At 35.0% G+C, this 14,195-nt stretch overlaps 1 protein-coding gene across 1 annotated transcript in view; it reads right to left on the reverse strand.

Moving 5' to 3' along the window:
* Positions 1-986: 986 nt before the first annotated feature.
* SKA2 (spindle and kinetochore associated complex subunit 2) overlaps positions 987-14,195 on the reverse strand; it is a 29,116-nt gene continuing 15,907 nt past the window's right edge. The window contains exons 2-3 of the mRNA XM_054585491.1: positions 13,897-13,987; positions 987-3,245 (exon numbers count right to left, since the gene is read on the reverse strand). Of these exons, the coding sequence (XP_054441466.1) occupies positions 3,233-3,245; positions 13,897-13,987 (104 nt within the window). The 3' untranslated portion in view covers positions 987-3,232. The remainder of the gene's footprint in view (positions 3,246-13,896; positions 13,988-14,195) is intronic.

Here is a 14,195-nt window from a genome sequence, read left to right on the forward strand (position 1 = left end):
GGGCGGAGAGGCGGGCTCCTAATTCCCGCGGTGCGGGGGCGCACACGAGATTTGGCGAATCGCTACTGCAGGATTGCGTGCCTTCGACGCCAGGATAACGCAGGGAGCAGATCGCGTAGCGATTGGCAGGGCCCTGCCCCTTCGCGGTACGGGCGGCGCCCCACCCATCTCAAACTTGCGCGCGAAAGAGCGGAGCCACCTGGGATGCTTGTGGGAAACGCAAACACCGGAGCCACGCCCCTAGATATGCGGTCTCAGTGATTCTGGAGGCTTGGGCCCCACAAAATTCTCTAACAAAATGTTCAACAACCACTGTCGGTGATTTTTGGCAGTAGGTGGTTTATGACCCACACTTTGTGAAACTCTGTGAAGCAGGGGTTTCCTGGCTAGTGGTTATTTTCTCTGGGAGGAAGCCCAGAGTCTCAGGTTTGTAAGACTTCCGCTCTATCGAAGCGAAGTTCCCAGACTGTGAAGCCTAGAGCAGTGTAATTTCTTATTTTGGGGGTGGTTCAACGGGACCACAAATTGTGAAGACTTAAGACCTACACCATAGCCTGCATTTCTTACCGCTTAAGGTGCACTGTCTCCATGAGAGTGTACCAAGTCCAAAAGGATATCAGCTGTATCCAGCTTTCCTATATTGGCGGCTGCTTTCTGCAATTTTCTAGCATAAATATTGTTTTTGCAGGAATTGAAGGCATGAGACAAAGGACGTGCGTCAGACTCTTACCGTATTTTGCCATTCATAATGCACACTTTGGCCCAACTTTTTGTGGGAAAAATAAGGATGCACGTTAAACATGAGTAGTACTAATTCTGTATATAAATGTTTTTAATTATTTATGTTTATGCATTAAAAGTGTAAGTCTAAAAAGCAATAACGATATCTGTATGCAAAATAATACCCTGGAATACGATAATCGGTTTTGTTTTTAAACATAAATTAAAAAATTAAAGTGAAAGACACTTTTTCTGAAAGTTTGGGCCAAAAACACGAGTGCACGTTATATAAGGGGAGCGCATTATACATGGCAAAATACAGTAATTTGAATTTAATTTTTTTTCTTTCTGGTTTTCAAACAGTTATTACCCTTTGCCCAACCTAGAATGCACATGTAGAGACTCAACAATAACCTTAAAAATTCTTGATTTCCAAAGCATTTGGACTTTCTTTAAAAAAATTTTATTCATTCATTTTCAGAGAGAAGGGAATGGAGAGAGGGAGTGAAACATCCACAGGCTGCCTCTTGCACACCCCCAATCAAGGACCTGGCCCAATACCCAGGCAAGTGCCCTGATCAGAATTTGAACCAGGGACTTTTCTGGTTTTCTGGATGATGCCCAACCCACTGAGCACACCAGTCAGGGAGCATCTGGACTTTCTTTAAGTAGTGGGCAACAACAATTTTTTTTTGAAAAAACTACATGAGCCAAAGACAAAGATAATTTAGGAAGATTAAGCTGTGATGGAAAAATTCTTTCACCAAAAATTATGTATGTACAGAAATACCCTTAATACCAACTGCCTGAGTACTGAATAAAATTAGTATGTTACTAAGGTGTAACTTATTTTTCTGTAATTTAAAAAAAAGGGGGGGGCACTTTCTGTTCTTGAAATATTTAGCAAGACAGGACAATTTTTACTGTAGCTACTCTCCCAACCCTGTTTTCTCAGCTATTTTAAGTTGGTCAATGGACAAATACATTCTCATAACAGAAATTTTTAAATTTATATTAAAGTATAAATCTGTAACCTGCAGACCCAACATTTGATTCATTTTTCCTAGTATATTTCAATGCCTCATCTTTATTACATATATGGAAAGATCATTTATCCTTCAAAGCTAAGCACCATCTCATTGTGCTTCCAACCATGCAGGCACATAAAAGTTAAGTGATTTGTTCAGGGACACACAACTGGAATTTAAAACCTGCTGTTTACATCTCAGATATGATGTCAGAGCCCAGTCTTCAAAACTGCAGTATCTCCTTCCCCTCTCCCCTTCAGCATTTCCTGGAACATTAACAGTAATAATTTATAGAAAACTCTGACTTTTTATTGCATAGATACACTTATTTACTTACCTATTTGCCTGCTATTGGCCAGATGTGTGTATTGCTATTACAAATAACCCTGTGATTAACATTTGTATCAAGATCTGCCCCTACTTTTGACAATTACCTTACTGTCAAGTTATTTAAAAATAAATAAGGAGCCCTGATTGGTGGCAGTTGGGCATCGTTCTGCAACACAAAGGGTAGCCAGTTCAACTCCTGGTCAGGGTACATGCCTGGGTTGTGGGTTCAGTCCCCGGTTGAGGCATGTGTAAGAGGTGACCAATTGATATTTCCCTTCCCCTCTCTCTAAAAATAAATAAAGTCTTAAATGAATAAGGAAGTACATACAAAAACACACAAATCTGGCAAGTAGCAGTCACCAGTGCTCTTCTGATTTCATTTCTTAGCTTTCACATAAAATGGACAATTACAGTAACATAGGCTGAAGGAGAACAAAGGTCATGTTGAAATACAATAGGAACAGCCTAAAAGAGCATTTGAAAAAAGAACTCATGCTGCTCAACATCAGCAAACAGAAGGAACAGGACAAAAATAAAAGTGAGGCTCTCACAGAAAAACCAGATTATTGCAAAAGTTAGGTTTTATGAGGGATTAGGTCACATAGCAGTCTCACTAATAATGTGACCACATCTTCAATCAAAATTTTAAAACTAGAAAATTCTATAATATACATAATGTATAACATAATACAAATATTTTTTCTATCTTTTAAAGCATGCTTATTCACTTTTGACTGATAGTACATAAACATTCTTTTATGATAGGCCAGAATATTGGTGTTACCCTGATTATACAAAAACAGATGCAAAATAGTGTTTAAACCTTCCTGCCTGAAACTGCAAAACTAAGCATGTGTGCATACATACATTGTTTACATCCCTTTGTTCCCATTCCATCCTTTTGACTGAAATTTATTAGTATCTGCCCTTCTCATATTTCCTTTTCTTGTGAAAGGCATCATTTTCTAGTCACCCAAGCCAAATCTTCTCCTTCACCATACCCCACCTCTGGTCACCAAGTGCTAACAAGACATCGTCTTAAATCTCTCTGGAATTGATCTCTTCTCTATCAGAGTTCCCCTTTGCAAGTCCATGTCTTCATAGGTCTGACAAGTGAGATTTTAATTGTTGTTCCGCAGTTTTCTCTTCTTCGGTCAGTGGTAACAACTGGAAAACAAATAACAAAGTCTTTATTTCAGAAATCTTTAAAGGCTGCATGTATACTTTAATTTTATAAAAACCTTTATAGACTGTTAAATTAATTGTTAACTTCTTTATCACACCAATAAATATTTCCATAAGCTCATATTATATACATGATCACAAATTTAGGAAAGCAGAGGAAAAAAATAGATTATTTGGCTATCTATATACAAAATACTTTGATGTTTGAACTTCCAAAGAACTTGCAGTTAAGTTGAAGAAAGAAGACCAGGAAATCAAACAATTTAAGGACTATAACAGAACCAAAGAAGTCATGTTTGAATGCCACATTGTAAAAGTATTTTGATAAAGAAATGTAAACAAAAATAACCTGAAGTTTCCTTGAAGTAGAAATTTGGGCTAAATTTTGAAGGATAATTAAGATGCTTTTAGCTGCAAGTAACAAACACATTCAAAATGGATAAATGGTAAGAAAATATTATCTTTGCAAAATAAATACAGAAGAGAGGCAGACTTCACGCTGGTTTATTCAGCAGCTCAGGAATATAAGAACTTTTTTTTTCCATCTCATAGCTCTTATATCCTTGATGGTGGCTTTATCCTCAAGCTAACAGGAAAATAGACCTAGCAGTGCTAGGTATCACACCTACACAAAGTGTTTAGAAGAAGAGTTTTCTCTCCCCAGGGCTCTCTCAGCAGTGAGGAAACTCTTCCTCACTACTTCCAGACTTTCGCTCCTCACATGTCATTTGGGTTAAAAACCCATTCCTGAATCAAGTTTAGTTAAAGGAAAATCCATTCCTCTTGCCAGTCAGGCACACACTGATGCTGAGAATAGTGCTTAGTATTAACTTTATGTATCTCAGGAACGAGGCTGTGAGGGATGGCACACATCTCAAGAAAATCAGTACTCTGCAAAGCAGGAAGGAAGAACAGATGCTGAGAAAACAGCCAGCCAACAGTATTCACAAAAGCAGATGGGAACAAAAGCAAAGGTAAGAAGAGAAACCGAAGGGAACTTGTAAAGGATTTTCACAGAGCACCGACAAACAGGCTGGCTGAAACGAAGTGTTATATGGGGAAATAATAGGAGGTAGAACCTAAAGAATCACTCCAATAGTTGCAAATCTGCCTAAATATATACAGTAGTCCTAAGATATGTTCTAAGCCCTGCAATGAATGCCTGAAATTGGAAATAGTTCTGAACGCTTTATATGTTATGCTTTTTTCTATACATATATACCTATGATGAAGCTTAATTTATAAATAAGGCCCAGTAAGAGATTAACAACAATAACCAATAATGAAATAGAATAATTATAATGATATACTGTAATAAAAGTTATGTGAATGTAGTCTATCTCAAAATATCTTATTGTACTCAGTCCTTTCACTTAAAGGAAGCACTTTACAGCTTCTCTTGGGCATGTCCAAATTGCCAGCATCACCACTCTTGCATTACATATTATAAAATAAGAGTGACTTGAACACAAGGATTGCCATCCTGGGACAGTCAATATGATAACTGAGATAGCTAAAAAGTAACTAATAAGTGGGCAAGTAGCATATATAGCATCGATACGCTGTGATTTCCATCCCTGGGCAAAATGGAGTGGGACTGCTCAAGATTTCATCATGCTAGTCAGAACAGCTTGCAATTTAAAATTTTGAATTGTTTATTTCTGGAATTTTTCCATTTCATATTTTTGCACCACAGGAAACTGAAACTGAGGAAAGCAAAACTGTGGATAAGGGGGCTACTTTAGGTCATCTCTATAGACACTGCCAGATCTAGAACACCCCATATAACTACAGAATTAGAATCTCTAGGGCAGTGTTGTCCCATAGAACTGTCTGACGCTGGGAATATTCTGTATCTGCACTGTCCAATCAGTATATAAAGAACTGAATTTTTCATTTTATTTAATTTCTTTAATGTTAATTTATATAGCCACATTTGGCTAATGAATGGCTCAGCTAGTTTGGCTGATCAAGCCAATATTTGCCCCAAAATTCGCAGGGACTAAATGAAAAACAGTCATATACCTTATTGCAACTGAAATAGTTAGAGAATTTCCCTCTACTATCTCAAAAACAGGAAAATATTATTCTGGCAAGACTGTTGTCCACAAATCCATGGTATTCTTTCTGATCACTGTTCAAGAGATTTCAAACCGTCTATTTCATAAATCTTCAAAGAATTTTTCCAGGAATTAACCAGTTTAAGATTTGTAGAAATATTTCTTCTTGAACACAAATGTTTTGGAGCATCAGGGGAATACCATAGAACTTTTAATGCCTTTATTTTCTATTTATTGCTATTTTTTTGGGGGGGGGGGGAGTTGTTTGGATATTTTTTCTTTTCATACAAGCTTAGCCTTTTTTGTTTGGTGGTCATCTTTATAATTAAGTATATTTAAATCTCAATGACTTAATAGCAACTAAAAAGATGAAATTAATATGTGTTTCCTTCCACCTCTGCTGTTCTTATCTCCCTATTTATAATTTAATATTATCAATTCATGTGCTCTTTTTGAATGTTATCAATTTAAATATATTTTCTATCATACCAAATGAAAAACCACTTGCCTTGATAAAGATTATAGCCTTGATTTTATTTATAGACAGCCTTTTTAAATTTATTTTGTATTGATTTTAGAGAGGGGAAGGAAAAGAGAAAGAGAAAAATTGATGTGTTGCTGCACTTATTTATACATTCATTGGTTGATTGTTGTATGTGCCCTAACTGGGGATCAAACCCGCAATCTTGGCACATCAGGACAATGCTCTAACCAACTGAGATACCTGGGCAGGGCTGGACAACTTTATGTTGTCTATGAACAATTTGCCTTAAGTATACTTATCCCTTTCTTGTTCTTCATGTTCCCCACAAAATTTTAAGGGCCCTTTTGACTATTTTAAATTTCAGAAGCCACAGCTCAATCTAGTCTTTGGCTTCTTAAATATTCTCACAGTTCTGTCCTTATCACTGATACACTTCTTTTTATACTTGAATTCCTTTACAAGGTCTGCCTTGCATGTCCTTTTTAACTCTGGGCTCATAGAACTATTTTTGGTTACACAATTCTGTACAGATGCCATTTCTTTTTCTTCCATATTTCAATTGCAAAAATTTTCTCTGAACTTTCTAATACTATCTCATTTTTAGAAAAGTACAAGACCCAGTTATCCAACATTTCCCAAGTTGGCCATCACCGATTCTAAAATATGATCTCCTTTTTCAAGGTTTATGACTATCATTAAGTCATTTTTCCTTGTTTATCATTGCCTGATCCAATGTGAAACTCCCTTAGCTTTCTATCTTTAATATAATTGTTGCTCATTTTAAATACTTCTTCTCTTAACTGACTGAAGACCTTTATAGCTATTCAGATAATTGAAATCCCCTATCACTATCTAACTATTTTTCTGAAGCACTTTGTAATCTCGGTCAGAAATATAACATCTCTTACTGGGTCAAGTGGGAAGAATTTTTAGGAAATATTCAGAATATCATTTTCTCTTTGTTTACTCACCCAAATTTATTCTGTGCTTCAATAAATGTGTGTGTGTGTGTGTGTGTGTGTGTGTGTGTGTGTGTGTGTGGAGAGAGAGAGAGAGAGAGAGAGAGAGAGAGAGAGAGAAAGAGATACAACCAGGACTACACTTAATATTTCTTTGAGATGTCCTTATAATGAGTTTATGTGCTTCTATTGTCAGGCTACAATCATATACAATAAAGGATATGTGATTTGAGTTGTACATATGAAAAGTTATCTCATATACCTTTTTTGCATTCTATATATTAGCATATGATACCACCTTACTGTTGTTTTTTTCTTTTTAAATTTTTATTTATTGATTTTAGAGAGGGGGGGGGGGGAGAGAGAGAGATTGATTCATTGTTTCACTCACTCATGCACTCTCTGGTTGATTCTTGTATGTGCCCTGATGGGGGATGGAACCTACAGCTTTGGGGCATTGGAACGATGCTCCAACCAACTGAGCTACCCACCCAGCCCCTGTTTTAGGTGACCCTTACTGTTTTAAATTCCTATTCCATATTACATCTGTGCCCTTTTTAATTGCTTTTCCCTCCTCCATTATTCATCTCCATGTGACATAACAGAAACATCTAAAGTATAATTTTATATTTTTAACCAGGTATTTTCATTGGCAATATAAAGAATTCTTGATAAAACTGATGTGGGTAGTCAACCTTTGAGATTTACTCTACCTACAAGCCCATAATTCAGGTATCTTACAACACAATTTAGTCCAGAGTTGGTAAATAAATACCATGATGCTGCCCCTAGTAGCACACCCACAGCAGATAGCTTTCGTGCCATGCCGGGACACAACTCCTTAACATAGCACTCTAAGCAGCTATTACCAGTTAATTGATTGTAGTTGGCACCTGACACAAAATGTATTGGCCATCTTTTGTTCAGATAATTAAGTTCTAGTCTATAATTCCTTCTACATATAGTCTATCTTTTCTTTCAAAAGCTCCCAGCTTTGTCTCAATAGTAAATGAAAACACTACCAAATGCTTTAGTTCACTGTTTAAGATTTTAGTATCTAGGTCAGTAGCTCACATTCCTCTTTTTTACTCTGACATGTCTCAAGAGTTTTATAAATCAGTGATACTCACATCTTTATACTAAATGAGAAGGAGAGGAGAATGGGGAATGGAGGGAGGAAGGTCAGGCTTATGCAAGCTCACCAAACCAACTGATGGGACAGAGAACTAAAAGTCACTGTTATAGATGCTTTCCAGATTTCTCAGTCTCACTAGTTCTTATGGAACCAACAGAACTGGTAGATTTAATAGGTATTACCCCCTTTTCTGCCATGACTATATAATCCAAGACAGCATACCTCTTAATAAACCATGCCAAGTCCACATGCTCATTTTAAAATAAAAGGAGATAATAAATTAAGAGAATCAAGAAAATCTCATTTCTATCAATAGTTCAAACTGCCTGCTGAATTTTAAAATGAAAGTTACTGAGGATTCATCTTTCAGAGCAACAATCAGAATAAAAACTTTACAAATCCAACATATCAATTGAAAGCATTACCTCTAGATCTGTTTGCTTTTGTAGTTCTTGTATCATGGTCATAGTCTTATTGAAAGTAGCACAAATGCGGCTCTTAGTCTCTTTCTGCTCGTTAGCAATTGGCTTAAAGCGTGCATGCAAAGTTTGATATCGAGACTTTATTGCTGACAATTCCTGTAAGAGTGTAACTGGATTTTTCTACATCAGGAAAAAAATTAATATACATTAAATTGTGGAAATGAAAAATTAAGTTTCTTTTATGAATTAAAATATATATAACACATTCTACCATCCATTTAATCAAAAAATGTGAGTATTTTATTACACAATTGTGTGACAAGGATAGAGAAGGGGAAGAAAGAGGGAAGTAGAAGACCTAGATTCTATTCTCAAGGAATTTAAAGCCTATTTACAGAAGTACAGCATAGGGAATATAGTCAATAATATGTTGTAATAACTATGTATGGTGGATGCTAGAATTATCTTAAGTTATATAACTGTCTAATCATTATGTTGTACACCTGAAACTAACACAAAATAATACTGAATATCACCTATAATTGAAAAATAAAAAAAAATAAAGCCTATGTATAGAAACAGCCCAAAAAAAGCAATATTAAATAGTAAATAGGGTCACTTTAAATGCATAATATTTGATACGTAGTTCACAACAATTAATTACATAGTATTTCTAAAATACAATTCTAAATGCTATTCAGAAGATGATTAAAGGACTGTATTAATTTGTGGTTAAAGAATAAGACAACGTGAAATAACTTATAAAATTCTTAAACACACTGCCATGGGGCTAAAGTATGTATAAATACCAATTCATTGACTTCACTATATAGAATTCATGTCAACTCAAGCAACTATATTTATATATTTAATTGGTTTTACAAATTCTTTTTGGAATATAGCCACTATTCCATAAAAAACATTTCATTTTAACTGGGTCCTTTCATTCCCTGGTGGTTCCTTAGCAAATCCTTCAATACTAGCTATTCCAAACATTCTCTATTCCCTCAATTGCCATCTGCTCCTTCTTGCCATAAGACCTTACTAACTACTTTACTGAGAAAGCAGAAAACATCTAGTGAAAACTCCATCTTCCTGGCATCACATCCCCAAATGAAAACATCTATGGATGTTCTCATCCATGCTCAGTCCCCTAACACTACCACTGTTATTGTTGTTTCTTCCTATATCCTCCATAATCTTAACTTTCCTATTATTTCAGTAACCTTTACAATACCCTTTGTAGAGACTTCAAATATATATAGATCTTCCCAATACTGAGGGAAGAACTAATTCCTTCTCTTGACTCTGTTGTCACTTCAAAACCAGTTACATTTTTCTCACTGTTTGCCACCAACTTTTGAGGTCCTATAATATACTTCCTTAGTTTAACATACCCATAGACTAGTATTCTTTGCCAAATTATTTTAAATAATTTAAAGGTCAGGCTTGCCCTATAAAATAAAATTTTAATAACCCTCTTCCTTTAAGTTTTTTAAGTTAATCTTTATTTATTGATTCTTAGAGAGAGAGGAAAGGGGGAGAGAGAGAAATGTCAGTTTGTTGTTTCCTTTATTTATGCATTCATTGGCTGATTCTTGTATGTGCCCTGACCTGGGATCAAACCCACAATCTTGGCATATTAGAACAATGCTTTAACTAACTGAGCTACCTAGCCAGGGCCTTAAAATGAATTCTTGATTTCCACAAAACTATACCATCTTGATTATCTTCTTGCTCTTCAAATATCTCCTTCATGGACCCCACATCATGGCCATTGGCAGAGACTCAGTTCATGACCCTTTACTCCCCTCTTCCTTGGAGATTTTTCTGAAAGCTTTTGATGATGGAAACGGTAAAAAATAAATAAAATAAAATAAATTCCAACAGGAAGGAATAAGAACAAAAATATCTAAGTTAAAGACTGGTAAAATAATTCTGCAGAGAGTGACCAAGACCTCATGAACATTACAAGTAGGAAAGGGAGAGAAGACAGATACTACCAAAAAAGAACTCTTAGTAGTATGTTTGATATGGGCGAAGAAATTATACATAACACCAAATGTATAGTAAGCTGCCATTTGGGGTATCTACTCAATATACATACCCAGTGACACTGAGACCTGTCCTTTCACACTTAGGGGTATATTTCCCATCATGTTTCTAGATGCCGTATATTGTATTGGATAAAGGATCTCCAGGAAAAACATAGAAAAAATCCTAAAAAGTATTGTGTAGAGGGGTGCACACAAATGAAAATAGTAGAGAAAAGATAAGAAAAATAGAGGATAGATCCAGGAGGTCCTATATCTCACTAATAGTAAAGGCCATATAATAGTAAAAGAGGAATTCTTTTCTTGTGAATATACTGGGTAAGAAAATTTATAAAACTTCAGATCCATGTGTTTTCAGATTTAAAGAGCCCCACCAAGGGACAGCACAATTAATGAAAAGACTATAATTAACTATAAAATAAGTTTCACAATACAGATAAAACAAAAGTTCCAAGAGAGATGGGGGAAAGGTAGAATAAGGAGGAACACACACACACACAAAGGATCAGAAATTAGAAAGGCATCTATTTCTGAACAAGAACACTGGAAGCTAAAAAACCACAAAGCAATGATGTTCAAATTAAGAGAAAGTAATCTCCAATCTAGTATTCCATATTCAACCAAACCATCTATTAACTAAAGGGTTAAATAAGGCTTAAATAAAGATATTTTCAAACATTTGATATCTCAAAAAGTTGACCTTCTGTGTATTCTTACTCAGAAAGCTTCTAAAGGATATGCTTAACACGAGCAAGGCAATAAACCAAGGAAGAGTGAGACGTGATCCTAACTAGGAGAAAAACAAAGGAAATTAATGAAATGATGTTAGAGAAATCTCAGAAACACAGTCATGCTGGGGGCCTGTTAAGTGGGTCAGAATGAAGCAGAAAGATAGCACAAGAAGGGATATGGAAGAAAATGGGAAAAAATGAAACTTAGAGATCATGTGATGTGTCTGACAATGTTGGCAAGAGTCTTACAGTTCTGTTAGGAAAGGCTGAGGCTGCATTAATAAATGCACAGGAAAACTAAACAAATTGAAGAAAAAGAGAAAATAATTATTAGCTTCAGAAAAACAAGTTGTGTAAGAAAGGAAAAGCAAATATAGTATACTATGACTTAGATAAGAGCAGTATTTGCAGTCATAATTATTGTGGTCTGAATGTGTCCTTCCAAACTTCACTGGTTAAAACCTAATCCCCATGGAGATGGAATTAGAAGGTAGGACCTTTGGGACATGATGTCAGAGTAATCATGAACGGAATTAGTGCTCTGATAAAAGAGGACTCAGAGAGATCTTTCCCTTCCACCATGTGAGGATACAATCAAAAACCTACAACCAAGAGAAGAGGGCCCTCACCTGGCTATACTGACACCTTGATCTCTGACTTCTGTTGTTTACATTGGGACCCAGTCAGTGATTTTTTTTTATAACAGCCCAAAGACTCAAACAAATATATGTACAACCATGTACAATAGCATTATTCACAATATCCAAAAGATGGAAGCAACCCAAGTATCCATTGACAGTTGAATGGATAAACAAAATGTGGTGTATACAAACAATGGAAATATTATTTAGCCTTAAAAAGGAGATTTTGATACATACTACACCCTGGCTGAATGTTGAGGACATTAAGTAAAATAAGCCATCACAAAAGGACAAATATTATATGAATACAGTTTTTAATGTACCTAGAGTAGTCAGGTTCTTAGAAATAAAAAGTAGAATGGTGATTGCCAGGGGTTGGAGGGAGGGGGAAATGGGGTGTTACTGTTTAATGAGTACACAGTTTCAGTTTGGAAAGATGAAAAGTTCTGGAGTGGATGGTAATGGTTGCATTTAATGTGAATATACTTAATACCATTTAAAAATGGTTAAAATGGTAAATTTTGTTATGCATATTCTACCACAAAAAAAAAAAAAGCTAAGAATGTAAAATGGTGTAATTGCTTTGGAAAATAATAGGCAGTTCCTCAAAATATTAAACATAGAGTTACCTTATGGTCTGCAATTCTATTCTTAGGTATATATCCAAGAGAAATGAAAGCAAATGTCCACACAAAAACCTGCACATTAATGTTTAGAGTAACATTATCATAGTAGCCAAAAAAGGAAATAACCAAAATGTCTATCAACTGATGAATAAATAAGAAAATGTGGTATAGCCATACAGTGAAATATTATTCAGCTATAAAAAAGAATAAAGTACAGATTCATGCTAAAACATGGATGAGACTTAAAACACATAAAATGTGTCTAAAACACAGAAAATGTGATTCTACACACATAAAATATTCAGACAGCAAATCTATAGAGATAGAAAGTAGATCAGCGGTTGCTCGGAGCTGGCAGGGCTTGGGGTTGGGGAGTGAATGCTAATGGCCATGGGTTTCTTTTTGAGGTAATGAAAATGTTCAAAAATTGATTGTTGTGATGACTACACAACTCCGAATATATTAAAAATCATTAAATTGTATACTTTAGAAGGATGAATTTTATAGCATGTGAATTATGGCTCAATAAACCTGTTTTTAAAACAAGTTATAGAAGAGAAAAATAACTAGATTTTTCCACTTTAAGATGAACAAGATAAGAGACGGAAAGTGGAGGAAAAGTGGGAGCACCAGATGAAATGCCTTCCACATAGTGCTGAAAGGCACGGACTCAGTTGGGTCCCTTGGCCAGTCATTTGGTGGCACCACTAGATCAGAATTGGTTGGTTGTTCTTGAGTCAGAGAGAAAAGAAGAAAAAAACAAAGAAAAAGCTAAGACAGTTAAGGAGCTAGAATAGTCCTAGTAAGGAGCTAGAATGTTCAGTAAAAATTAACACTCACAATGCATTACCAATTTTATATAAAATGTTATTTTAATTTGTACTTCCACTCAATTAAAAAGTGTAATTGTAAAACATTTTTTAAAAAACTGTAAAACATGATATTTGTGTTCTGGTAAGTGCTATCAAAGATAAACATTAATGATTCAAGTGGTGAATCAATGTTAACAGACAATGCTTAAAAACTGTTTGCTTTCATCTCCATGGGCATGTGTGTAAGTAGTTATTGCATATAAACAAGAGCTAATATTTCTAAATCAACCTAAACTTAGAATAACTAAGTACATAAATTTATGTAAAAATCACAGTTCACATAAATTTAACAGTGTATCATCATCTTGAGAGACTATCATTACTGCCAGGATTTCTCCCCTTTTATATAAGGACTGCCCTATAGTTAGTTATATTCTCTCACAATGTAAGAGGCTTCCACAATGGTTCATATCTCCTGGCTCAATAATTATTTTTAAGGATTAAAAAAAAAGTAGTCACAAATTTCCTTGACTGTGGGTACAACAGTATGTTCTAGTATGCTGTGACCAAGTTTCCAACATAAAAAGATTTTGAGATTCTATCAGTTTAGTACTTAATATTGTAATTGTTATAATCACTATTACTAGAAATACTATCAGAAAATCTTTTAATAAAATATTGTTAGAAAGATACTGATTTTGCAGATTACCTCGCCTGCTGAATCAGGATGATTAGTCTTGATTTCATATTCCAGCCTGTATTGAATGTAATCCAGGTCAGAGTCAGCTTTCTGGAACTAAAAATCAGCATAAATCATTATTTTGTGAACCAAAAGACATATTAATAAACATGACACTGCAACTACTCTTTCTTTTCTCTTTATATTTTTTAGTATTTTAATAATGTGATATATAACTCATTTTGAAAACAGGAAATTAAAAAAATATAAAAAACCTCCATGGTCTATAATACCCGGGCTCTATTAAAATTTTTAAAACTAGTTAGCAT

The sequence above is a fragment of the Pteronotus mesoamericanus genome, unplaced genomic scaffold (assembly GCF_021234165.1).
Source record: "Pteronotus mesoamericanus isolate MK-2021 breed Mesoamerican mustached bat unplaced genomic scaffold, CSHL_Meso_final contig_84, whole genome shotgun sequence".
Lineage (NCBI taxonomy): Eukaryota > Metazoa > Chordata > Mammalia > Chiroptera > Mormoopidae > Pteronotus > Pteronotus mesoamericanus.